Source organism: Melospiza georgiana, chromosome 3 (genome assembly GCF_028018845.1).
Source record: "Melospiza georgiana isolate bMelGeo1 chromosome 3, bMelGeo1.pri, whole genome shotgun sequence".
Lineage (NCBI taxonomy): Eukaryota > Metazoa > Chordata > Aves > Passeriformes > Passerellidae > Melospiza > Melospiza georgiana.
In genome coordinates this window covers 32,336,153-32,363,191 of record NC_080432.1, presented here as the reverse complement: position 1 = coordinate 32,363,191, position 27,039 = coordinate 32,336,153, and the positions used below count along the sequence as shown (strand labels likewise).

Sequence of the window (27,039 nt, the reverse complement as noted above, 5' to 3'; positions counted from 1 at the left end):
TTATGTTATGGTTGGTCTAGCGAAAATTTTTGTTCTGCTGGTTCTGTGATCTGAGAGAAGAAAAAGAAGGGAACGGGAGACTGATACAACCAGTTCATCATGAAGGACATGAATGCAGCTGAGATGGGCAAACCTGAGCTGACTAAGACTCCCTGCGCTGGCTTCTCCCCAGTGAACGTATCACTACGGGTCTTTCTTCAAAAATTAACTTTGGAGCCTAAATCACTCTTGAAACACGTTCAAAATCACCCTGGAAACATTTACAACATCAACAGTAAAACTGCAGAGAAAACTTTTCTAAATCAATCTCTTACGCATTTGTGCCACCTAGTGAACAAAACCCAGCTGAAATGCTTTTGTGAGAGGCAAGACTGACCTTGGTGTCCTTGGAAATGCTTGTTGGCTCTGCAGTGTGCTTTGGTGGCTCACTGGGTTAACTGCCTTTGTCCATCAATGTTGGGCTGCCAGTTTCAAACTCTAGAAGGACAGCAAATGAATGTGACCTGAAAAACCAGAACCACAAAAAGCTCTTCTGTGTCGCAGGGGGGAAAAATCAAATAGCTGGATCTCACTCTCATGCTCTCACAGTCCCATAAGCAACATTAGCAATAAGTGTGTGCAATGGAGTAATGAGCAACTCAGAGTCATTCTGGGTTCAGATACATAGAGTGTAACATCTAAACTTAAACAACGGCTGTCTGCTATTCTGCAAGGGGAACCTTAATATTATATAAATCAATATCCACTTGGACTGTAAAAACCATACTGGTACTACCCTGGGACACAGTTTCCTATAAAGTTCATTGCTATTTTGGGACCGTAATGCATTATGAAGACATAGTATTATTCATAGTAATAGTAGCCTGGAGGCCCCAGCCAAAACCAGGGAAATTTGAGCATAGCTATGATTTACAGCCTAATCCAATAAGAGGGGGGGAAAAGGAGAAACCCTCGTTTTAGAGATGAGAGCACAGTCAGGTAGGGCATGTTTGTGCTGTATGTTTTAGGCCAAATCCAGGACCTGGTGATGATAATGAGTTAGTGTCCAGGTGTATTGAGGGTAGTGCATACATGTCTATGATGTTCCCTTGTCTCTGGTGTCATGCTCCTGCATGTCTTCACGGACTGCTCAGATAAGGGGCTAAGGAGGCTTGCAAGGATTCACAGTCTAAATAAGTCTCCTGAAATGTTAGTTGATTTTGGTTTAGTTGGTGTAATTTAAAGCTTAACTGTGGACCTTGTTTCCAGATTCCAGGCCAAAATCCCTAACCAAGTGTTATTTCAGTATTTTGCTTTGAGCCAGTATGTATATTAAACAACAACAATCAGATCCTGTGAAAGATGTTTGTTTATCAGTATTTCAAATGTAGCAGCTATCCAGGCACTGACTTTCCCTGCAGAGAAATAAACTCTGTTGCAGGACAAACGACAGTTCCACACGCTATAAAATAGTGCCATCTAGTGCTGACTGGATGATAGATTGAACTACTTTTTTCCTCGAAGAAAACATCCTGTAAGCAACTATGTTGCTCAATCCTGAAGATACATTGAATACAAAATTTCAGATTTCAATTGTCCGTAAAAGTTAGGTCTAGAATATGCAAATTAATTATATCTGTTCAACTTTTGAGTTATTTCATTAAAGGCTTATGCAGAGAAAGCATTTTCCTTCCAACAAATTCATAACCACCGTCAAAATTAGGCATATATTTATTGCAGCAGTAATGGTTTCACAGTCTGTGTACCAAATTTTTCTAAGGAAGATTAAAGCAATCAAAGAAGAATCACTAGTGAGTTTCAAGTAATGAACTGGTTATGATTGCTCATTAAAACCTAATGATAAGACATTTATAAGAACTAAACACACAAATTTACAAACCACTATTTTGCTTCTGAGAGCAATATTGCAATTGATTCAGAAAGACTAAAGATTATGCTTATAGAACAGAAGAACATAAAAATAAAACCTGCCAGAGCAGCACCAGATGATCCTCAGCATATCTGCAAGAAAGCTAATACTGGAGAAGCCAGCGGAGCGTTTCCCCAAATTTTCACATCTCTGCCACGACAGGACAAGCTTAGAGCTATGCAAGGTAAAGGAGATGGTGTGTTCTAAGAGTGTCGTGTGTAGGAGTCTGCTGCATTGCAAACTTAAATTGTTCTTTGGATTGGACAATGGCCAAGCTCCGGCCCATGATACAAGATAGTGTGTGACAGTTACCAAAAGGGATGTGTGCCCATGCCCCCATAGCCCTGCTCATTCTTCCTTAGTGCCCATAGGAAGCTTTCTGCATCTCCCTATTCCTGGATGCCTTGCCAGACACTTCAGGACATCGGTTACCACTGTAATTCAAAAGGTGCTGGATGCCTCATGAAGAAGTACATACAACCTGTCCAAAAAGGAGAAAATGCAGAATTTGTCACTGCAACTCTTTGCTGTATTATTTCTGGCCTCAGATATACACCAATATCTTCAGTCACACTTGTCTGAGATGTGATTTCAGCAATTTTCGTCTGGTGTATTTTTCTTACCAGAGGTAAGAAAATGTACAGGCTGTAACACTGATAATTCAATAGACAGATGTCTTCCTCTGAACCTGCAGTGATCCAGCTTATCCACATCCACAGGAAGGACTCTGGTACCACTGGAGGTCTTTGCCACTGCACAAGGTACATAGTCTTGACTGATTGTCCTGATTTAAGGGTTCTGGGGCTGGTTCAGCAAGACCAGAAATGTCAGCTCAGGTATCTTGGATTAAGTGCAGGTACATAATTGTATTCTTCCTGTCTACATTTCCCTTTTGCTTTTTGTTGGATAAACTATTCCTCATGCTGCAGTCTACACTGTGTTTTGCTGCTCTGTATGCTAAAAAGCTGCCATATTCCATCCCAAAGTTGGCTGTATTCAAAGGATGGATTAACTGTTCTTTATGTATGCACTTTGGAACTGGATTGCAAGGTCCATTGTGTGTTTTAGAATCAGTGTTATTTAAAATAGTGGTTTACCACTAGTATCCTCCCCTTATACTCAAGTCTAAAAAGAAGCATTTGATAAATAAACCACTGCTGAGAGTGGGTGAAAATCTACAATGAGCCAAAGTCAGTGCTTGGTTTGAGTCTGATTGCTGTGACATTTTTTCTGGAGGGGGCTGGGAGGGAAATGGTCTCTTCAGAATTAAGGAAAAAATAATCCACTTACATCATAGAAAGCTGGAATCACATCAAAGGCTGTGAAAGCTCAGAAATTGGCAGCTTGAGATCCACTAAAAACTGAAATGAATTTATACCTTTTTTTAATAAAGCTTGAACAATGATTCAAACAACTCAATCCCTTAGCAATTTCACAACCTTTTGTTATTTTTCAGAAGTCTCTCTCTTGTCTTGGTGTGTCAAATCACCCGTTTAAATCTTTTGCATATTTAGGACCAAATTGTGCTCTCCTAAGTGTATGATGCTGTTGAGTTCAATGTGCTTGGGAGAGCTGCAGAGCTTGGCCTTGACACAGAGGGGATGCCAAAGTGGGGCAGCACAGCTTGAGGGCAGCACACAACTCTCTACTCTGCATAGTTATGCTCTGCTGGAACCTTTCAGAGAAAGTCAATAAACCCTCATTTTTAAAATGGGAGTAAGACCAACCTACCTCCCATGAGAGCTGAAAAGCTTAAGCATATCCATGTGACAAAGCCTGTCTGGTATCAATGGGCCACCACAGGCTCATTGGCCTTTCTGATCAATGCACATACACACACATATATATAACATATATATATATATATTACCTCTTCAGCCCAAAATTTTCCGAAGAATATCATTTAGATGCAGGATGACTGATGAGATGTAGTGTAGGGCATAGCCTCTTTAGGTGCCAGAATAAATGTTCTGGCTGGACCTATGGCACAAAAAATGCCCATGCCAAGCCCCAGATGGGGAAAGGGCACTAAGGCACAGGCCTAGGACCCCTTTGGCCCAAGAGGGGGATGAATCCATGGCATCCCCTCTACCAACTTTCATCTCAGCACAGAGTATTAATAAACCAGATATAATCCCAGTCTATTCGCCTTTTGAAGGTACCTCAGTATACTTATGTATTAAAAATATAGTGGCCAGCCAAGAAGGTAAAACTCATGAGAGGAAAAAGGAGTCTCATCCTGTAGTTAAGCAGTTGAGGTGCTCAGCTGTGAAGAGGATGACCTGGGCTGTTTCTGCCTTTTAGGAGCCTGTTGAGGTGTTGCTTTTCCCACTGGAAAGGAAATAATCCAGGCAGTCCCAAATAACCCCTTTCAGATAGAAAGTTTGATCACCACTTTAGGTGCTGTTTTCAAGCTCTTAACTGCAGGTCTGACACAGCCAAGACAGCTCCTGCTAGCACCAGTGTGCTTTCTGGGACTGAACACCACCCTTTCCCTGAAACCATGGCATGAAGCTTTACACACAAGCACGCACATGCCTGTGTTCATTTTCTTCAATGTTAATCCTGTGTGAGCCATGCACATTCTTGGTGTAAATTTATTTTTGAACATTTCCTCTGTTGACAGCCACCTTCACTAACCAGCAGTATCTTGCTATCCCCCTGCTCAGGATTCCTGTGCTGCAAAAATGACACCTTTGAACAGGGAGACTGCATCACTTTGAGAGCCAGAGGATAGAGAACATCCCAAGCAGCTCTTCCTAGAGGCAGGTGAGAGAGATTGCTGTCAGCTCCCACTGAGAATCATGACAGTACATTGAAGAAGATCACAATCTGTGGAAGGCCATGCCCCTAGACACCTCATCTGCTACTCATGAACATCTTAAAAGATGGTGAAATAGATTAAAAACTTGGCAAGATCTCACAAGAGCCCTTGCTAATGCACTTCTTCCTGGTTTTAATATGAAGATCTAACCAATAGAACTTGATTACAGAATCACAGAATCACAGAATTTTCAAGACTGGAAGAGACCTATAAGATCATCTAGTCCAGCCGATGTTCTAACTGTTCAACTAGATCATGGCAGCAAGTGCCACATCCAGTCTTTTTTTGAATTCTTCAAGGGATGATGCCTCCACCACCTCACTGGGTAAATGATTCCAGTTTCTGACCACTCTTTCTGTGAAGTATTTCCTTCTTACTTCTAACTTACATCTACCTTGACGCAACTTGAGACTGTGTCCTCTTGTTCTATCCGTTGTCGCCCGGAGAAAGAGGCCGACCCCCAGCTCACTACAGCCACCCTTCAGGAAGTTGTAGAGAGTGATGAGGTCACCCCTTAGTCTCCTTTTCTCCAGGCTGAACAACCCCAGCTCCCTCAGTCGCTCTTCATATGGCTTGTGTTCCAAGCCCTTTATTAGTTTCGTTGCTCTCCTCTGGACACGCTCAAGTAACTCGACGTCCCTCCTAAAGTGAGGGGCCCAGAACTGGGTGCAATACTCCAAGTGAGGCCTCACCAGTGCCGAGTACAGGGGAAGAATGACCTCTCTGTTCCTGCTGGCCACTCCATTTCTGATACTGGCCAGGATGGCATTGGCCCTCTTGGCTACCTGGGCACACTGCTGGCTCATATTCAATCGACTGTCAACCAGCACCCCCAGGTCCCTTTCCACCTGGGCACTATCCAGCCACTCCATCCCCAGCTTGTATCGGTACAGGGGATTATTATGGTTGTCCCAAATGTCTCAATTGACAATAATTAATCCTTGGCAATTTGGTCATTCTTGTTCAGGAAGTACTTAGGGGAAAAGCTTAAATGGGTAACATTTTGGTTTCCTTCTACAAATGTTTCAAAGCAATAAAACACATTTGTCAATGAGGGCTTGGCTTCCTCCAGTTTTTGATTCAAGGTCCTAGTCTGGCTGACACAGCCACATTCGATACAGACAAAAGCTGTCCCGTAGCAATGTCAAGTGAGGGTGCTTCACAAGCACAATAATTACAGCAGTTAATTATTTACACAGTGTCATAGGTGTGCCTAGCAATACATCGTTTAGTCAAGCCCCAAGAACCTTACGGCCTAATCTGGACGGACATAATTAATGACCCATGGAAATAAGAGCAGAAGCGAGGCAAATTTGAGCTCATCTCCTATTTTGTCTATGGGACATGCTGACCCCTGTGAGCAGCTCCTGTTATTGCCGAACCCGTTTTCCAGCGGCGCCTCTCCGTTCCTGAGGCTCTGCCGCCCTCCCGCGGCCGCTCGGGCTCGTCCTGACGGCCTTGGGGATGTCATCTCGTGCGCTTGTGCGTGTGGCATGCTGCAGTCCCCGGGATCAGTACTCTGCCAGCTGAGGTAGACCTCTCCTTTTTGTGTCTCAGAAAACGAAATATGTTCCCTCCAGAAAGCATTTAACTGCGTTTTCCTCCAGAGCATAAGGCGCTCATAGCATCACAGGTTTATCCTGAGCTGAAAGGGACCCACAAGGATCACTGAAGTCCACCTCCCAGCATTGTCCAAGTGCTCCATGAACTCTGTCAGTTGTTGCTGTGACCACTTCCAGTGCCCAACCACTCTCTGGGTGAAGAAGCTTTTCCTAATGTCCAATCTCAACCTCCCCTGACAAAGCTCCTAGCCATTTTCTCAGGTCCTGTCACTGGTCCTCTGCTCGTTACAAAATTGGGTCCAGGCAATGATAGTGTGTGGTCAGCAACACATATTGACACAGGGACAAACCAGCAGCTACAGCAGAGCCATGAACTTCTGGAACTCGTAGATATATTACAATCCAGCCTGGATCCTAAGGCAGAAAAGAAATTCTTACAGCCTAGGTGCAATCATTCCTGAAAGGCTCTTCTGAATCCACACAACCATCCTTATGTGAGCTGAACCAGGATGTCCTCCTGCATCTGTTTGACTCTATCCTTTGATCGCATACTTAGTTAGAAACACCAGCAACATCTTTTCCAAGAATAAACTCTGAAAAGCAGAAAAACTGCATGAGTGAAGACTGAAGCAGCCTTCAGCAACTGAGGAAAAAGACTTCGAAGGACTTGGGAAGACTTCTTAAGAAAATATGAACTAGCAGCAAGAAAAGCCACAGATTAAGTATTTTGTGACAAAATTTTTATGGCACCACAGATAATTCTTGCATGCATTTCCATGAAATAAACAAGTAAACTTACATAATTTTACAGAGAACCAACAGGCCCTTTGTCCATGCATGTGCCCAGGAAACAACAGTTCAAAAATCTAGGCTATCCCAGTCACACAGCTCAAAGGAAGATATTAGAGATGTCTCAGCCAGCTGAACAGCAAATATTTATTGCATAAGAAAATTATGGTGGTGTAAATATTGTTGTGTTGCCAAGGAAATTGTAAAAAACTTCACACCCTCCATAAATTTGTACACATCTTTAGACAAGGACGTCTCTATGGCTTTGGAACAGAATGTGAAAAACACGATGAGCCTTCAAATATGCTTGAAAATGTACAGTGCAATATTGGAAAATCCAGACAATCCATTAACCTTTTATATGTGCATGTATACATGTAGTCATATGTGGACAAAAGCAGAAAACTGAATAAAATACTCAACACCTCAGTTTAAATGGACTTTATAGGAACACCCATGCTTTAAGGGTTTTTTCCCATTTTTACTGAAGTATGTTTCAAATAAATTTTCATAAAATGAAAAGAAAAAACATGTCATAAATACAGGTTATAGAAAAATAAAAGCATGAAGAAGATAGAAGTGGTTCAAAACTCAACACAAAAACATGAAGATATATTTCACTTGCTCAGAAAAAAACACCACAGGAAATATCTCACTTCCAAAACAACTCTGTCCATTTCTGTTCACTTTTATTTTCTTCTACTCCCTCACCTCAAAACTGCGAATACTTTTTGGATGCACACACACACTCTTACTGTACTCCTGAGTTCTCCAAACCCCAACAGAAGTATCTCCCACAAGCAAATTTTTTCCCAATTTCTAGAGAACTTTCCCACAGTCATTACCCTCCCATTAACAACTGATTGTTTTTTCTCCCTCTCTTTTTAATTTGCACCATAGAATGCCATGCTTAACATCAAACACCTACCTTTTACCTACTGTAAGGACAACAAGGATTGAGACACTTGTTCTTCAGTACAAGAGCAGAGTAGATTATGCACTGCATCTCTCAGCTTACACAGGCACAATATGAATAAAGATGCTACACACCATCTGATTAATGCAAACCCAAAGCCTGCTCCTACTATGGCTGCTTTGCAGCTCTTTGTAGTGTAGTGTATGGGCAATGTTAGACACTGCAGAATAACATTTCTCAGCTGCAATGTGGATGAACCTGGAGAACTGAAGCTATAGAAGTCAGGAAGTCACATTCAGCTTCCCATGCTAATGTCATGAAAACTGAATTTTTAACTTTATTCTTGTCACAACTGCATGCAACTGTCCTATAAAAATGCAGAAAAGATCACAGTTTCCTGAACTCTACTCAATCCAATCATATTTCTGCAGAAAGCTATGTTCATAAATCAATTGGCAATTAACTTTTTTCCCCATAAAATATCTTTATGCATCTCTTGGAATGCCTGAGCCTCACGTTGTATGTAGTACATGATTCAGAGTAACACCGTGCTACAGACACAAGAATAATCAATGATCTGTATGTCTGTATTATCTTACCATGGAACAAAAGAACTGTGTAAACATACCTGGCAAGCCAATAGGATCACTTGTGTAACAAATCTTTTTCATAGTCTACATTAATATTGAAGGAAGCATTTAAAAAAAACCAGCAGAAATAAATAGATTTGCCATGTAACCTAACTTTTTCCAGCCCTTCTATGCTTACAGACAGCTGTAATTCCTTGGAAAATACATTGAAGAAAATCCATTTCCAATATGAAATAAAATTTCAACCATTTACATTTTTCTAAAAAATAAAAAATTCCAGTATCTCTTGTTCTGTGTCCCTGTAAAGAAAAAAAAATATCTTGCCTGTGAGAAGCAAGCAATTAACCATTTTGCCTCCCCTCTCACCCCATTTTCTCGTAGAGTTCCAAAGTAGAGCTACTATAGATGAGTGCCAAACATAAAGCACTTCCAGAAGTCAAGGCCAGTATGGTCTTAGAAGAAGTTCTGTTTGCTCCAGAAATACCAGGTAAGGCTTCCCAAACAAGCTGCTGAAATTCTGGAAGACTCAGCATTGTTCTCAAAGTTTTCAGGCAAACCCATGCTGGGGAGAATTGTGATGTACCTTAAGAATAGTGAAGATTCTGAGGTATCATCCTAGCAATAAAGTCAGCTACTCTGTTTAGGTCAGTATCATCCCTGTCATGACTCACATAACCCAGCATTTCTCAAAATAAAAAGCCATGTGAAATCTTAAATATTTTACTATGCCTACATTTCATGACTCAATCTCTAGAAGAAAATCACTGAAAAAATTTCACAATTGCTACAGAAATATTTAGAAGTATAACTTCCAAACAATGTTCCTCATTCAAAACTTCTAACAGCTTCCAGGATGCTTCCACCTGAGAAATTAAGCCAACTTGTCAACACCAAACTGAATGAGTTTGATGTTGACAAGTTGGCTTGTTCATTAAAAGCTATTAGGACAGATTTTTTTTTCTTCTTCATTTCCATGCTGAATCTGAATCAGTTACATTCACAGCTGCCCTTCAAACATCCACATTGGAAATGTGGATGCCCACCCACTGTGGCTGTGACTGGATTGGCTGGTGACCCAAGCACACACATGCTTCCTGAAGGAGTTCCAGAGTGATACTGTTTGGCAAAGAATCTCATGGAAAAAATTGCAGAGAACAGAGAGAAGCAGAAGCAGGAAGACAGTGAAATTCAAAGAGGCTTGATGCCGTGGTAGGTGTTTTCCTGTGAGATGCCAGCAGACAGTGGCACGAGAGAGTCACTGCCTGCCCCAGGGCCTGCACACCCTCATCCCACAGGAACGGGGACTTAAAGCTGAAGACAACCTTCTTGCAAGGGCAGGTACTGATAGGGAAAGGAGAAATGCCTTTACAGTGACAGAGGGTAACATTAGATAGGATATTGGGAAGGAGCTTTTGACTGTGAGGATACTGATGAAATGGCACAGGTTGCCTCAAGACAGCTGTGGTAGCCCTGCATCTGGATGTGTTCAAGGACCTCTTTGGAGCCAGGCTCGGAACAACCAGATCTAGTGCAAGCCATCCCGCCATAAGCAAGGCAAGGGGGTCAGAGCTAGATGATCACCAGGGTCCCTTCCACCCCCAAACCATTCTATGGCTAACCAATTCCACATTGCCCCTCCCCCAGTGGGCCTTGTGCCACAGAACCCCGCAGTGCTCAGAACATGGAACCCACCCATCTGTGACATCAGCACCAGGACCAAGGGCACCACGGGCAGCACAGCTGCTGTGGGCAGTGTGGCTGTGACTGTGCTGCTGCACAGAGCTCTCAGTGCTTGCAGCTGAATCGTGCCTCTGGCAGACATGAATTGGCTCGGCCTCCTCGTCCTGCTCACCATGGCCGGGCTGTCGCATGGGACATGGGACAACTGCGGGTAAGTGGGCCCAGGCCCAGGGAAGGAGCCATGGCAACACTTGCGGCCTTCCCTGCAGGGGACCCACCTGTCCCCCATGGCCAGGCCGCAGCTTCCCACCCACCATGGGAAGCCTCAGTTCCTTGCCAGCAGCCAGGTGCTGGCACGGACAGACACACACCCCATGGCCTTCCCTGGCCTGCTGTGCGTGCAAGGCCTTGGGGAGGGCAGAGGGCTGAGCTTCAGCCTGAGCCACAGCAGGCCATGAAGCAGCATGGAAATGACTTTCTGCTTGCAGAGGAATCTGCGGACTCCGACCTCCGCAATCTGTAAACAGCCCCATGGCTTATTCCTACGGCAATGTGGCTTATGACTATGGCATGACACGTGTCGTGGGTGGTGCCGGTGCCGCAGAAGCAGCTTGGCCCTGGATCGTCAGCATCCAGCATCCATGGATACCAGGCCTGGGGCATCTGTGTGGAGGTTCTCTCATCAGTCCAGATTGGGTCCTCACAGCAGCCCACTGCTTTGATGATATGAGGTAAGAAGGAGCAGGGAATGGGGACATCTCCACAACACCAGCAGATGCCCTGTCAGCATCATCACCTGCTACTCCATCCCCATTCCTCTCAGGCAGCCAGGCTGCCACAGTACTCAGGAGAAGCCTGGGCTCATGCCAAGGCTTCTTAGCAGCCTCCAGCTTGACATTCCCCCAGCCTAAGATGTGTGAGGGCACTCACACCTGACAGAGCATTGCTCCCTCTGTGCCTTTCCAAGCTGACATACAGCAACTGCTGGGCTGCTGTGGCACATGGCTCTGCTCCCTCTCAGCTCTCTCTCCATCTCCTTTCCAGTAATGCCAGCTTGGTCTACGTGGTGATTGGGGCCACCCGGTTCACTCAGCCGGGCCCTGGGGCTGCAGTGCGCAATGTGAAGCAGGTGGTGGTACACCAGGACTACAACCCTAATGACTTTAGCTTCGACATTGCCCTGATGCAATTGGACCACCCTGTCCAGTGCAATTCCTACATCCAGCTGGCCTGTGTGGCTGAACCCACCCTAAGAGTCTCAGAGCTCATCAACTGCTGGATTGCTGGCTGGGGTTCCACTGTTGCAAGATGTGAGTACCAAGAACAACACCTGGGGCAGCTCAGCCCACTGAGGAGAGGGTTTGGGCTTCCCCGCAGCAGAGACCAAAGCCAGGCTGCAGGATGTACATGTCTGCAGAGATGGGCTTGGCCTGCTCCCCAGAGGCAGGAAGCAAGGACACAGTGCTCCAGTGCCTCTGCAGATGCAAAGCCAAACCCAGGGAAAGAAATAACCACCTGAGACACGAGCAAACTGACATGGACCTGCCAGAGGCTTATTCCTTTCTCTGCTCACAGCGGAAGGTACTACACCTGATCTCCTCCAGGAAGCCAAGGTCCAGCTCATCGATCTCCAGCTCTGCAACAGCAGTGACTGGTACGGAGGGAAACTCTACACCCACCAACTGTGTGCTGGTTACCCACAGGGTGGCATCGACACCTGCCAGGTACAAAAGTGCCACGAGCCTCTCAGCCCCCAGCAGCACCAGCAGCCAGGGAAGCACCACCCCAACACAGCCCAGGGCCTGCTTTGCCCGGCCACTCAGTCACCCTCCCAGCCCCAGCTCCCCCTGACTGCTGTGGGGGCTTCCCACACACTGCCCATCCACACCTGCCTGCCCAGGCCTCCCCTTGTGACAGAAAGCCCAGAAAGCCCAGCTAGTGCTCTTGGCAGTGAAGAGGTCCAGGTGCCAAAGTTCCATCCTCTGCACATCCAGGAGTCCTGTGCAGAGAGGACAGAGAGAGCCCTACCCTACATGAACCCATGCCATTCACAGCCAAGCTTCTGGAGGCTCCAGCCTCTGAGCAGAGCTTTTCTCTGCCCAGAATAGAGCTCTGGCAGGGGCTGTGAGAGAGAAGGAGACAGCCCCAGTGCTGGCAGGTGCCACCAACATCACCTTAATCCTCTGTGCTCTGCTGCAGGGTGACAGTGGTGGTCCTCTCATGTGCCAGGACAACAACGCTGACCACTGGTGGGTTGTCGGAATCACCAGCTGGGGATATGGCTGTGCCAGAGCAATGCAGCCTGGAGTCTACAGCTCCACTAAGTACTTCTTTGACTGGATTGATTACAATATGCGTGTAAATGCAATGAAAAGTGCTCCTTGAGCAGCAGAAGCAGGCAGGATCCAGGGCAGGCTGCAGGGCACCACAACCATTTCCTGCTGGGGCAATGCCTGCTGATGCAAAGGCAGCCTCGGGGTCAAAACCCTGCTCTGTCCTGACCACACTCCTCTCCTTTGTGCACACACACACACACCTGGAGTTGATTTAGTTGTTGAAATAAAACTACCTTTGGTCACAGGGAACCATCTTTTCAGTGCAATTCCAACTCCTGGGTAAGACAAGAAGTGCCATGCTCAGCACCTGCACAACAACCCTGGGGGCACAAAGGGAGACAGCGGCTCCAAAGAGCTCCAAAGTGCCTGGCCAGAGAGGACAGTGCTCTGAGCCACCACGGCCTGGAGGAACCTGCCACCTCAAGCCTTGGAAGAGGATAGGAAAAAAGCAGATACCTTGGGGGTGGTGCTGCAATGCACATGGGCTGCTAATTTAGGGCCTGGTGGGAGCCTGGGCTAAGGGAACACATCTGGGAAACTCCCAAGCATGACAAGGGAAACTCCTGGCTCCTGACTGGAGTGCCAGTGCCCTAAGGCAGAGCCAGATTTCACAGGCAGCAAAGGGGGATTGAGGTGCCAGGTGGTCACACTTCACAGATACTCAGAGGAAGAGCTGGGGTCATTCTGGGGAGAGGAACCTGGCAGGAACCCTAGGAAAGTGTGCCAGGAATGCCGTGGAAGGCCAAGGTGAGTGGGCCAACAGCACCTGCAACACCAAGGCTGTTCACAGGCACGGCCAGCCTGTGAGCCAGGGGGAAATGATGCCTGGGCTTGGCTCCGTATCTGGGAGGAGACGAGGGCAGGGAAAGGGAGGAGTTGTGGAAGATGAGAGGGCTGTATAAGCGTGGCAATGGAGGGAAGGAGCAATCAAAGAGCCAGCTGCAGAGACACAAACTGCAGCTTGCTGTGCTGGTTTGCCTGAGTGTCACCACAGGAAGGGAAAGAACTTTCTTATCTCAACTTGATAATTAACAAATCATCTAAAAACTGTACAAATTTGCACCAAATTTTTATATCCTTTTCAATCAAACTTTGATACTCTTGGATGGGGAGGGGGGGAATGGTAGAGGCTTCTGGAATGCCATGGGGTAGACTTGTTGGAGGCAGTTTTCACCTGTCTTTTACAGGTGAAAGCAAGTGAACATTGACTTTCACCATCTAATAGAATGCTTCAAAATGCCTTGGGCTGGTTGTCACTCCGCCTGCTTTGGATATTCTTCTTGGCTTCAAGTGATGCCTTAAAGAACCTAGAACAAAACAATAAAAAACCACACTTTTGACATAGGAGGTAATATAAAGGCTCATCTTTATTGGAGGCCTCCAGTAGCAAATATGGCAAATGACCATAGAATTCCTCCCCTACATGAGGTGAATGCAGTTTTATAAGCTTAATAAATTAGCATATTTGACAGAAATCACCAATTTGGACCACACATGGTGAAGTAACTCCTCCCTCAGTTCAACACTCTCTAAATCCTCTTCCACTCAGATGGAAACTAAACCTTGCTTATGAAAATATGTCTCAAAGAGCTGTTTCCAGCCTTGGTTTCCAAGAAGAACAAATGTAAGTTTAGTTGTCTTGTACTCCGCAGGGCTTGGAGGTCTGAAATACGTTTTGTCTTTCTACTTAGAGAAAAGGTAGGGAAAAGTACTAAGAAAACTCGCCACGGATACAACAACAAAGCTACAAATATATGTGTAAAGACTACAGAGAATACATAAAAGAGAAAAGGCAAAAATCTATCTGGCATCACCAGGCCAATGGAATCCTATCTCACAGTGGGTGGCACTCCTCCATTTGTCTTAATCAAGATGGGCTGGGCTGAGAAGAACCACCCCATGTCTGTACTGGTCCCTGCCTCCCTGACTTAACCTTCTTGAAATATTTCCTGAAGTAAATTTCAGAGGCTGCCTGGTCACTAAAGACCAGGGAAGTGCAAGAGTGTCACTCAGGGTTGGGGATGGCCATTACCCTGTCCAGTGAGCAGACCAGCTTAGAGCCACCCAACCATCCTGGAACAACCTTACTGTGCTGTCTTGGCAAGATTCTGCTGCCCAAACAATTTCTCCCAGTTCTGTGCAACCTCAGCCACGGGCATCTCTTCCCCTAAATAAACCAGGGATACTTCCCATCACATCAAACACCTCAAAGCACGTGAAACCCCTTTCTGGAGGAATCCCTTGTGAAGGGACTTCCACTCCCTTCTGTGTGTGCCCAGGGACCCTAGCACCCATTGTGTGGCATGAGGAACACAAGGCTCTCCCTCTGCCTGTCTCCAAAAGACATTGAACAGAGACTCAAGTGTCCTAGCAGAGACTCAGGGCCCCCCACCTCTCGTCTTACAGGAGCCTCCACAACTCCTCTGTGGCTGCCTTACACTGATCATGCTGTGCGTGCCTTCTCCACCCTCTACCAGTGATTTCACCAAATCTGCACCAAATGCCACAACAATAGAGAGGCTCAAATGCACCCTCATAATTTACACAGAGTCTACACACAAAATTGTAACGCTCCCATTTGGCTCCTTCCTGCTCTAAAGATCCCAGGTGACATCACCAGTACCTGCTCTGAAGGATGGAGGCTCCAGCAGCCCTTGGGTCCCATCTGGGCTGCCAATGTGCTGAGGAAACTCCACTGAGTGACCATTTTGGAAGCACAGGTGGCTCCAATGAGCCAATGGTTGCCCTGTTTGATTCCCTACCCACACCACTCTCACCCAGTCAGAGCAGGTTTCCATACCCATTCAACCTCAGGATTCCCCCAGCAGACTCACAGATGTCACGTTCCATAAAGAGCCACCAGCTCCTGCTGCAGTGCTCCGTGTCCATTCAAATGCTGGCCAGTGCCACAGCTCCCTGTGCCCTCTGTTATGCAAAGCACGGGCAGTTCACAGCCTCTGGTCCTGCCAGCCAGAGCTCAATCTGCAGCTGGCACTGCAGCTGCACACCCAGCTCCCTGCCCCAAATGGATTCCTCAGCTGCTGCCTGCCCCAGGGACTGCACAGCCTCATCCTGCAGGAAGAGGGGCCTAAGAAAGCAGCAGAGAGCCTTCTTACAAGGGCAGGTCCTGATAGGACAAGGGGCAATGGCTTTACAGTAACAGAGGGTAGCTTTAGATGAGATATTGGGAAGGAATTCTTGACTGTGAGGCTGCTGAGATACTGGCATCCCAGAGCTGCTGTGGGTGCCTGTTTTTCATGTAAGTAGGGTCAGCACAGAAGACACAGACATCAACTTCCGGCATAAATGTCATTTACTGTAATTCAAAATTATGCCTGAGGATGTTTTTCTGGAACAGAGACTCGACAGATTTAAATGAATAAAGTTGGTATTTATTGGAAGGCCTTTAAGGGATACACCTTGGGCAGTACAAGAGCCTGGTCAGTGCTACACCCTGGTTGGATCTAAGATGGATCTTGGTCACCAGTTTTTACAATTTTAATATTTGGTCTATTTACATATTGGGGTTAACTGTCCAATTACAGCTTCAGGTCATGAAGTCTCAACTTCTTGGCTTGCCCCTCTCAATTTGCTGTTATTTCTGCTTTTTGGTAATGATTGTCTTTGATTTTCAAGCTGAGAAGGGATTGTTTTATCTAACTACCCTGCAAAAAGAATTTATTCACCACTTAATATGAAGTTCAGAGTTACACAGCAAGGCGCCATAGAATCAGAAAAATATAAAAGCTAAAATTGAAGGCATCAGAAAATGCAAAAAATTGCAAATGGATAAGTAAGCAGGGCATCAAATACTTAGAAAATATTTATACAAGTATAAGATAGGCAATGCTTCTAATCATTATTATAAAAGACTACTGTCTACAGTGATGAAGAAATACAAATCACTAGTTATCCTAATTTTTGACCATCATTCTGGTAAGCCCATCAACTGGGGGAGCCATTGTCACTGAGTTCGAGAAGAGCTTCTGAGCGGAGCTCTGCAAACATGTTGAGTGCAAGCTACCCCACTATGCCCAAGGTAAGGGGGTCAGAGCTAGATGATCACCAAGGGCCCTTCCACCCCCAAACAATTCTATGGCTAACCAATTCCACGTTGTCCTTCCCCCAGTGGGCCACAGAACCCCACAGTCCTCAGAACATGGAACCCACCCGTCTGTGACATCAGCGCCAGGACCAAGGGCACCACGGGCAGCACAGCTGCTGTGGGCAGTGCGTCTGTGACTGTGCTGCTGCACGGAGCTCTCAGTGCTTGCAGCTGAATCGTGCCTCTGGCAGACATGAATTGGCTCGGCCTCTTCGTCCTGCTGACCGTGGCCGGGCTGGCACAGAGCCAGTACACCTGCGGGTAAGTGGGCCCAGGCCCAGGGAAGGAGCCATGGCAACACTTGCGGCCTTCCCTGCAGGGGACCCACCTGTCCCCTATGGCCAGGCCGCAGCTTCCCACCCACCATGGGAAGCCTCAGTTCCTTGCCAGCAGCCAGGTGCTGGCACGGACAGACACACACCCCATGGCCTTCCCTGGCCTGCTGTGCGTGCAAGGCCTTGGGGGAGGGCAGAGGGCTGAGCTTCAGCCTGAGCCACAGCAGGCCATGAAGCAGCATGGAAATGACTTTCTGCTTGCAGAGGGAGCTGTGGGTACCGACCTGTGGCTTATTCCTACGGCAATGTGGCTTATGACTACGGCATGACACGCATCGTGGGTGGTGCTGGTTCCGCAGTAGCAGAATGGCCCTGGCTCGTCAGCATCCAGCACCCATGGGTACCAGGCACAAAACATTGGTGTGGAGGTTCCCTCATCACTGGAGATTGGGTCCTCACAGCAGCCCACTGCTTCGATAAATTTGAGTAAGAAGGGGCAGGGAACGGGGACATCTCCACAACACCAGCAGGTGCCCTGCCAGCAGCACCACCTGCTACTCCCATGCCCTTTCCTCTCAGGCAGCCAGGCTGCCAGAGTGCTCAGGAGAAGCCTGGGCTCGTGCCAAAGCTTCCTAACAGCCTCCAGCTTGACATTCCCCCAGCCTAAGATGTGCGAGGGCACTCACACCTGACAGAGCGTTGCTCCCTCTGTGCCTTTCCAAGCCGAGGTCTAGCAACTGCTGGGCTGCTGTGACTCCCTCTCATCTCTCTCTCCATCTCCATTCCAGTAACTTCAGCCTGCTGTATGTGGTGATTGGGGCCACCAACTTGTATCAGCTAGGCCCTGGGGCACAAGTGCGCAGTGTCAAGAAGGTGGTGATGCACCGCGACTACAAGCGTAAAGACATGAGCTACGACATTGCGCTGATTCAATTGGAACGTCCTGTCCTGTGCAGTGCCTACGTCCAGCTGGCCTGTCTGGCTGAACCCACCCTAAGAGTCTCAGAGCTGAGAAACTGCTGGGTTGCTGGCTGGGGGGCCACTACTGCAAGAAGTGAGTTCCATGATTGACTTCTGGGCCCACTCAGCACACTGGAGATAGGTTTTGGGCTTCCCCACACCAGAACATAAATCCCTGCAGAGAAGGGGTGCCCCTAGGGGAAGGGATTTGCCTGACAGAGAAGAAGAACCAGCATGGAGATGCTGGGGGCTTATTCCTTTCTCTGCTCACAGGTGTAGATCAACCTGCTCACCTTCAGCAGGCCAAGGTCCAGCTCATCGATCTCCAGCTCTGCAACAGCAGTGACTGGTACCCAGGAGGAGTCTATTCCTACAACTTGTGTGCTGGTTACCCAGAGGGCACCATTGATTCCTGCAAGGTAGGAGCACGCCATGAGCCACTCAGCCCCCGGCAGCACCAGCAGCCAGGGAAGCACCACCCCAACACAGCCCAGGGCCTGCTTTGCCGGCCACTCAGTCACCCTCCCAGCCCCAGCTCCCCCTGACTGCTGTGGGGGCTTCCCACACACTGCCCATCCACACCTGCCTGCCCAGGCCTCCCCTTGTGACAGAAAGCCCAGAAAGCCCAGCTAGTGCTCTTGGCAGTGAAGAGGTCCAGGTGCCAAAGTTCCATCCTCTGCACATCCAGGAGTCCTGTGCAGAGAGGACAGAATGAATCCATGAATTCACAGCCATGAATCCATGCCATTCACAGCCAAGCTTCTGGAGGCTCCAACCTCTGAGCAGAGCTTTTCTCTGCCCAGAATAGAGCTCTGGCAGGGGCTGTGAGAGAGAAGGAGACAGCCCCAGTGCTGGCAGGTGCCACCAACATCACCTTAATCCTCTGTGCTCTGCTGCAGGGTGACAGTGGTGGTCCTCTCATGTGCCAGGACAACAACGCTGCCTACTGGTGGGTCATTGGAATCACCAGCTGGGGAAAAGGCTGTGCCAGACCAAAGCAGCCTGGAGTCTACACCTCCGTTCAGCACTTCTATAACTGGATTGATTACAATATGCAGCTAAACGCAGTTAAAAGTGCTCCTTGAGCAGCAGAAGCAGGCAAGATCCAGGGCAGGCTGCAGGGCACCACAACCATTTCCTGCTGGGGCAATGCCTGCTGATGCAAAGGCAGCCTCGGGGTCAAAACCCTGCTCTGTCCTGACCACACTCCTCTCCTTTGTGCACACACACACACACCTGGAGTTGATTTAGTTGTTGAAATAAAACTACCTTTGGTCACAGGGAACCATCTTTTCAGTGCAATTCCAACTCCTGGGTAAGACAAGAAGTGCCATGCTCAGCACCTGCACAACAACCCTGGGGGCACAAAGGGACACGGTGTCTCCAAAGAGCTCCAAAGTGCCTGGCCAGAGAGGACAGTGCTCTGAGCCACCACGGCCTGGAGGAACCTGCTACCTCAAGCCTTGGAAGAGGATAGGAAAAAAGCAGATACCTTGGGGGTGGTGCTGCAATGCACATGGGCTGCTAATTTAGGGCCTGGGGAGAGCCTGGGCTAAAGGAACACATCTGGGAAACTCCCAAGCATGACAAGGGAAACTCCTGGCTCCTGACTGGAGTGCCAGTGCCCTAAGGCAGAGCCAGATTTCACAGGCAGCAAAGGGGGATTGAGGTGCCAGGTGGTCACACTTCACAGATACTCAGAGGAAGAGCTGGGGTCATTCTGGGGAGAGGAACCTGGCAGGAACCCTAGGAAAGTGCACCAGGAATGCCGTGGAAGGCCAAGGTGAGTGGGCCAACAGCACCTGCAACACCAAGGCTGTTCACAGGCACGGCCAGCCTGTGAGCCAGGGGGAAATGATGCCTGGGCTTGGCTCCATATCTGGGAGGAGACGAGGGCAGGGAAGGGGAGGAGTTGTGGAAGATGAGAGGGCTGTATAAGCGTGGCAATGGAGGGAAGGAGCAATCAAAGAGCCAGCTGCAGAGACACAAACTGCAGCTTGCTGTGCTGGTTTGCCTGAGGGTCACCACAGGAAGGGAAAGAACTTTCTTATCTCAACTTGATAATTAACAAATCATCTAAAAACTGTACAAATTTGCACCAAATTTTTATATCCTTTTCAATCAAACTTTGATACTCTTGGATGGGGAGGGGGGGAATGGTAGAGGCTTCTGGAATGCCATGGGGTAGACTTGTTGGAGGCAGTTTTCACCTGTCTTTTACAGGTGAAAGCAAGTGAACATTGACTTTCACCATCTAATAGAATGCTTCAAAATGCCTTGGGCTGGTTGTCACTCCGCCTGCTTTGGATATTCTTCTTGGCTTCAAGTGATGCCTTAAAGAACCTAGAACAAAACAATAAAAAACCACACTTTTGACATAGGAGGTAATATAAAGGCTCATCTTTATTGGAGGCCTCCAGTAGCAGATATGGCAAATGACCATAGAATTCCTCCCCTACATGAGGTGAATGCAGTTTTATAAGCTTAATAAATTAGCATATTTGACAGAAATCACCAATTTGGGCCACACATGGTCAAGTAACTCCTCCCTCAGTTCAACACTCTCTAAATCCTCTTCCACTCAGATGGAAACTAAACCTTGCTTATGAAAATATGTCTCAAAGAGCTGTTTCCAGCCTTGGTTTCCAAGAAGAACAAATGTAAGTTTAGTTGCCTTGTACTCCGCAGGGCTTGGAGGTCTGAAATACGTTTTGTCTTTCTACTTAGAGAAAAGGTAGGGAAAAGTACTAAGAAAACTCGCCACGGATACAACAACAGAGCTACAAATATATGTGTAAAGACTACAGAGAATACATAAAAGAGAAAAGGCAAAAATCTATCTGGCATCACCAGGCCAATGGAATCCTATCTCACAGTGGGTGGCACTCCTCCATTTATCTTAATCAAGATGGGCTGGGCTGAGAAGAACCACCCCATGTCTGTACTGGTCCCTGCCTCCCTGACTTAAGCTTCTTCAAATATTTCCTGAAGTAAATTTCAGAGGCTGCATGGTCACTAAAGACCAGGGAAGTGCAAGAGTGTCACTCAGGGTTGGGGATGGCCATTACCCTGTCCAGTGAGCAGACCAGCTTAGAGCCACCCAACCATCCTGGAACAACCTTACTGTGCTGTCTTGGCAAGATTCTGCTGCCCAAACAATTTCTCCCAGTTCTGTGCAACCTCAGCCACGGGCATCTCTTCCCCTAAATAAACCAGGGATACTTCCCATCACATCAAACACCTCAAAGCACGTGAAACCCCTTTCTGGAGGAATCCCTTGTGAAGGGACTTCCACTCCCTTCTGTGTGTGCCCAGGGACCCTAGCACCCATTGTGTGGCATGAGGAACACAAGGCTCTCCCTGTGCCTGTCTCCAAAAGACATTGAACAGAGACTCAAGTGTCCTAGCAGAGACTCAGGGCCCCCCACCTCTCGTCTTACAGGGGCCTCCACAACTCCTCTGTGGCTGCCTTACACTGATCATGCTGTGCGTGCCTTCTCCACCCTCTACCAGTGATTTCACCAAATCTGCACCAAATGCCACAACAATAGAGAGGCTCAAATGCACCCTCATAATTTACACAGAGTCTACACACAAAATTGTAACGCTCCCATTTGGCTCCTTCCTGCTCTAAAGATCCCAGGTGACATCACCAGTACCTGCTCTGAAGGACGGAGGCTCCAGCAGCCCTTGGGTCCCATCTGGGCTGCCAAAGTGCTGAGGAAACTCCACTGAGTGACCATTTTGGAAGCACAGGTGGCTCCAAAGAGCCAATGGTTGCCCTGTTTGATTCCCTACCCACACCACTCTCACCCAGTCAGAGCAGGTTTCCATACCCATTCAGCCTCAGGATTCCCCCAGCAGACTCACAGATGTCACGTTCCATAAAGAGCCACCAGCTCCTGCTGCAGTGCTCAGTGTCCATTCAAATGCTGGCCAGTGCCACAGCTCCCTGTGCCCTCTGTTATGCAAAGCACGGGCAGTTCACAGCCTCTGGTCCTGCCAGCCAGAGCTCAATCTGCAGCTGGCACTGCAGCTGCACACCCAGCTCCCTGCCCCAAATGGATTCCTCAGCTGCTGCCTGCCCCAGGGACTGCACAGCCTCATCCTGCAGGAAGAGGGGCCTAAGAAAGCAGCAGAGAGCCTTCTTACAAGGGCAGGTCCTGATAGGACAAGGGGCAATGGCTTTACAGTAACAGAGGGTAGCTTTAGATGAGATATTGGGAAGGAATTCTTGACTGTGAGGCTGCTGAGATACTGGCATCCCAGAGCTGCTGTGGGTGCCTGTTTTTCATGTAAGCAGGGTCAGCACAGAAGACACAGACACCAACTTCAAGAATAAATGTCATTTATTACAATTTGAAAGTGCAAAGAATTGCAAATGGATAAGTAAACTGGACATAAAATCATTATCAAATATTTATAAAAGCACAAGGTAGACAATGCATCTAATCATTACTATAAAAGACCACCTACAGTGATGAAGAAAGACAAATCACAATTTACCCTAATCCTTGATCCTCATCCAGGCCTGCCCATCAACTGGGTGGAAGCCACTGTCATAGTTAAGGACTGGGGAACCACTGACAGCAACTTGGAAATCCTGCAGGTACCTTCCCCTACAGGCAGTGAGGTTAGTGACTGTGAGAGGTCCCCATTTTTATACTGCGGAAGAGGCAAGACACCAAAACTTCTAGTGCAGTAACATCTGGCTTCATTCTCCTACTTGGATGCTCCCAAGGCCTAGGAGGGCTCTAAGAGAAACCAGGAGATTTCTCTGTGATCCCACACTCGAAAAACAAGGCCAGATGTGGCCTTGTTTAGTTCCTAAGTATGGAAAGGTAAATCCATTATTCATCTACAGAGTGGCTATACAGAACACTTGTTTTGAAGGTCAATCTAGTGGCCAATTTTGGCAAAAGGCCTGTTGTTCAGGCCTTAACCAGGGCCTGATGACCAGGACTTAGTACTTAAATGCCTCACCCCCGAAATTGTTCAAGGACAGCTTCTAAGCCAAGACATGCACACTGTGGACAGCTGGGTCTAGTGCAAGCCATCCCGACACAAGCAAGGCAAGGGAGTCAGAGCTAGATGATCACCAAGGGCCCTTCCACCCCAAAACCATTCTATGGCTCCTCAATTAGATGTTGCCCCTCCCCCAGTGGGCCTTGTGCCACAGAACCCTACAGTCCTCAGAACATGGAACCCACCCGTCTGTGACATCAGCGCCAGGACCAAGGGCACCACGGGCAGCACAGCTGCTGTGGGCAGTGTGGCTGTGACTGTGCTGCTGCACGGAGCTCTCAGTGCTTGCAGCTGAATCGTGCCTCTGGCAGACATGAATTGGCTCGGCCTCCTCGTCCTGCTGACCATGGCCGGGCTGTCGCATGGGACATGGGACAACTGCGGGTAAGTGGGCCCAGGCCCAGGGAAGGAGCCATGGCAACACTTGCGGCCTTCCCTGCAGGGGACCCACCTGTCCCCCATGGCCAGGCCGCAGCTTCCCACCCACCATGGGAAGCCTCAGTTCCTTGCCAGCAGCCAGGTGCTGGCACGGACAGACACACACCCCATGGCCTTCCCTGGCCTGCTGTGCGTGCAAGGCCTTGGGGAGGGCAGAGGGCTGAGCTTCAGCCTGAGCCACAGCAGGCCATGAAGCAGCATGGAAATGACTTTCTGCTTGCAGAGGAATCTGCGGACTCCGAGCTGTGGTGTCTGACTATGGCCTCATGGCGTACTACTACGGCGACATGGCTTATGAATCCGGCATGACACGCATCGTGGGTGGTGCTGGTGCCCTGCCAGGAGCCTGGCCCTGGATCGTCAGCATCCACCACCCATGGGTTCCAGACCCAGGGCATCTGTGTGGAGGGTCCCTCATCAACACACAGTGGGTCCTCACAGCAGCCCACTGCTTCGATAAATTTGAGTAAGAAGGGGCAGGGAACGGGGACATCTCCACAGCACCAGCAGGTGTCCTGTCAGCAGCACCACCTGCTACTCCCATCCCCAGTCCTCTCAGGCAGCCAGGCTGCCACAGTGCTCAGGAGAAACCTGGGCTCGTGCCAAGGCTTCCTAACAGCCTCCAGCTTGACATTCCCCCAGCCTAAGATGTGCAAGGGCACTCACACCTGACAGAGTACTACTCCCTCTGTGCCTTTCCAAGCCGAGGTCTAGCAACTGCTGGGCTCCTTTGGCACATGGCTCTGCTCCCTCTCATCTCACTCTCCATCTCCTTTCCAGTAACATCAGCCTGCTGTCTGTGGTGATTGGGGCCACCCAGTTCACTCAGCCGGGCCATGGGGCACAAATGCGCAGTGTCAAGCAGTTGCTGGTACATGAGTACTACAACCCTAATGACATGAGCTATGACATTGCTCTTCTGGAATTGGACCACCCTATCAAGTGCAGCCCCTACATCCAGCTGGCCTGTGTGCCCGACGCCAGACTGAGAGTGTCAAAGCTGCAAAACTGCTGGATTGCTGGCTGGGGGGCCACTACTGCAAGATGTGAGTTCCAAGAGCAACTCCTGGGCCAGCTCAGCCCACTGAGGAGAGGGTTTGGGCTTTCCCAAGCAGAGACCAAAGCCAGTCTGCAGAACATATGCCTCTGAGAGACAGATCTGGCTTGCTCCCCAGAGGCAGGAAGCAGGGTCACGGTGCTCCAGTGTCTCTGCAGAGGCAAAGCCAAACGCTAGGGAAGAGAATGCCCTTCTCAAGTCAGGAGAGGAGAATGGGCAATGTGGTGCTCACGGTTTATTCCTTTCTCTGCTCACAGCTCAAGATGCACCTGATCACCTGCAGGAGGCCAAGGTCCAGCTCATCGATCTCCAGCTCTGCAACAGCAGTGACTGGTACGGAGGGGAGATCCACACCCACAACTTATGTGCTGGTTACCCACAGGGTGGCATCGACACCTGCCAGGTAGGAACGTGCCACGAGCCTCTCGGCCCCCAGCAGCACCAGCAGCCAGGGAAGCACCACCCCAACACAGCCCAGGGCCTGCTTTGCCCGGCCACTCAGTCACCCTCCCAGCCCCAGCTCCCCCTGACTGCTGTGGGGGCTTCCCACACACTGCCCATCCACACCTGCCTGCCCAGGCCTCCCCTTGTGACAGAAAGCCCAGAAAGCCCAGCTAGTGCTCTTGGCAGTGAAGAGGTCCAGGTGCCAAAGTTCCATCCTCTGCACATCCAGGAGTCCTGTGCAGAGAGGACAGAGAGAGCCCTACCCTACATGAACCCATGCCATTCACAGCCAAGCTTCTGGAGGCTCCAACCTCTGAGCAGAGCTTTTCTCTGCCCAGGATAGAGCTCTGGCAGGGGCTGTGAGAGAGAAGGAGACAGCCCCAGTGCTGGCAGGTGCCACCAACATCACCTTAATCCTCTGTGCTCTGCTGCAGGGTGACAGCGGTGGTCCTCTCATGTGCCAGGACAACAAGGCTGACTCCTGGTGGGTTGTTGGAATAACCAGCTGGGGAAAAGGCTGTGCCAGAGCAAGGCAGCCTGGAGTCTACACCTCCACTCAGTACTTCTATGACTGGATCCTGGTCCACACAGGGGCAAACACACTTGGAAGGGGTTCTCCATCATCACAAACCTGGAATCATTTATTGACAGCTCCCCCACCATCGACTCTGAAACCATGGCCAATCCAACCCCTTCCAACTGTTAACCCGTGGCCAGTACAACCCATTCCCACTTATAAGCCATGGCCAACACTACCTCCCACTCCTAAGCCATGGCCAACAGCCCTTCCCACTCATAAGCCATGGCCAACACTACCTCCCACTTATAAGCCATTGCCAACAGCCCTTCCCACTCATACGCCATGGCCAACACTACCTCCCACTTATAAGCCATTGCCAACAGCCCTTCCCACTCATACGCCATGGCCAACACTACCTCCCACTTATAAGCCATTGCCAACAGCCCTTCCTACTAATAATCCATGGCCAACACTACCTCCCACTTATAAGCCATTGCCAACAGCCCTTCCTACTAATAATCCATGGCCAACACTACCTCCCACTTACAAGCCGTTGCCAACAGCCCTTCCCACTCATACGCCATGGCCAGCACCACTTCCCACTTCTAACCCATGGCCAACACGACCCCCCACTCATAAGCCATGGCCAACACAACTCCCCACTCATAAGCCATGGCCGACACCAATCCCCTCTCAAAAGCCTTTGCCAACAGCCCTCCCCACTCCAGAACCAACACCATTGGGTGAGGTTAGCTCCTGCCCATATCCACTCAACAAGCTGGTAGACTTCTTTACTAAGGTGAAGAAGCTCCTTCATGAGGTCCTTGGACAAAACACAGCTTGAGCAGCAGAAGCAGGCAGGATCCAGGGCACACTGCAGTGCACCACAACCATTTCCTGCTGGGGCAATGCCTGCTGATCCAAAGGCAGCCTCAGGGTCAAAACCCTGCTCTGTCCTGACTACACTCCTCTCCTGTGTGCAGGCAAACACTGGAGTTGAATAAGTTGATGAAATAAAATTACCTATGCTCAAAGTGAATCAGCTTTTCAATGCAATTCCAACTCCTGGGCAAGATCCACTGGACACAAAGGGACAGAGTGGCTCCAAAGAGCTCCAAAGTGCCTGGTCAGAGAGGAAAGTGCTCGGAGCCATCATGGCCTGGAGGAACCTGGTACATCAAGCCTAGGAAGAAGATAGGAAAATATTTTTGTTAAGGCTCCAGTATTGGTTGAAAACCCCTAGGAGATATTACTGCCTCACTGTACTCAAGATAAATTCCTCCAATAGTAACCATTTGTGAGAAGTGTCACATTTTTACAACACTGACACTTCTCCCTTACGTCATTTCCCCCTCTCCTCAGTGGCAAAATAGGCATTGTGCTTTGCAGTACAGATACCAATGCTATTACTTGTATTTTTTCATTTATCTCGTCCAATTTTCATATCTCACCAGCCTACGAAATTGTGCTTTATTCTCTTAAAATCCTAATAGAAGAGGAAAAATTAGGGGAGGGAGTTCAAAATCCCACACACAGAGCACACCTTGAGCTGTGACATTCATAAGCAAAAGCAAACCTAAATTTCCATACCTTGTAGTCATTTGGGGCT

General features: G+C 48.6%; 3 protein-coding genes across 3 annotated transcripts; all 3 read left to right on the top strand.

Annotated features, from left to right (window-relative positions):
• Window positions 1-10,410: 10,410 nt before the first annotated feature.
• LOC131081051 (acrosin-like) lies at window positions 10,411-12,655 on the top strand. The gene is made up of 5 exons (XM_058019911.1): window positions 10,411-10,481; window positions 10,759-11,001; window positions 11,315-11,580; window positions 11,846-11,994; window positions 12,470-12,655. Exons 1-5 carry the CDS (start codon window positions 10,411-10,413, stop codon window positions 12,653-12,655), a joined length of 915 nt encoding a protein of 304 aa, XP_057875894.1.
• A 4,249-nt stretch (window positions 12,656-16,904) lies between these two features.
• On the top strand, window positions 16,905-19,108 carry LOC131081751 (acrosin-like). The gene is made up of 5 exons (XM_058021045.1): window positions 16,905-16,972; window positions 17,251-17,472; window positions 17,775-18,040; window positions 18,220-18,365; window positions 18,846-19,108. Exons 1-5 carry the CDS (start codon window positions 16,905-16,907, stop codon window positions 19,029-19,031), a joined length of 888 nt encoding a protein of 295 aa, XP_057877028.1. The 3' UTR covers window positions 19,032-19,108.
• Window positions 19,109-23,284: 4,176 nt separating this feature from the next.
• Window positions 23,285-26,274, top strand: LOC131081728 (acrosin-like). The gene is made up of 6 exons (XM_058020996.1): window positions 23,285-23,355; window positions 23,633-23,875; window positions 24,190-24,455; window positions 24,724-24,869; window positions 25,345-25,565; window positions 25,965-26,274. The coding sequence occupies exons 1-6, from the start codon at window positions 23,285-23,287 to the stop codon at window positions 26,272-26,274; spliced, it is 1,257 nt and encodes a 418-aa protein (XP_057876979.1).
• Window positions 26,275-27,039: the final 765 nt, after the last annotated feature.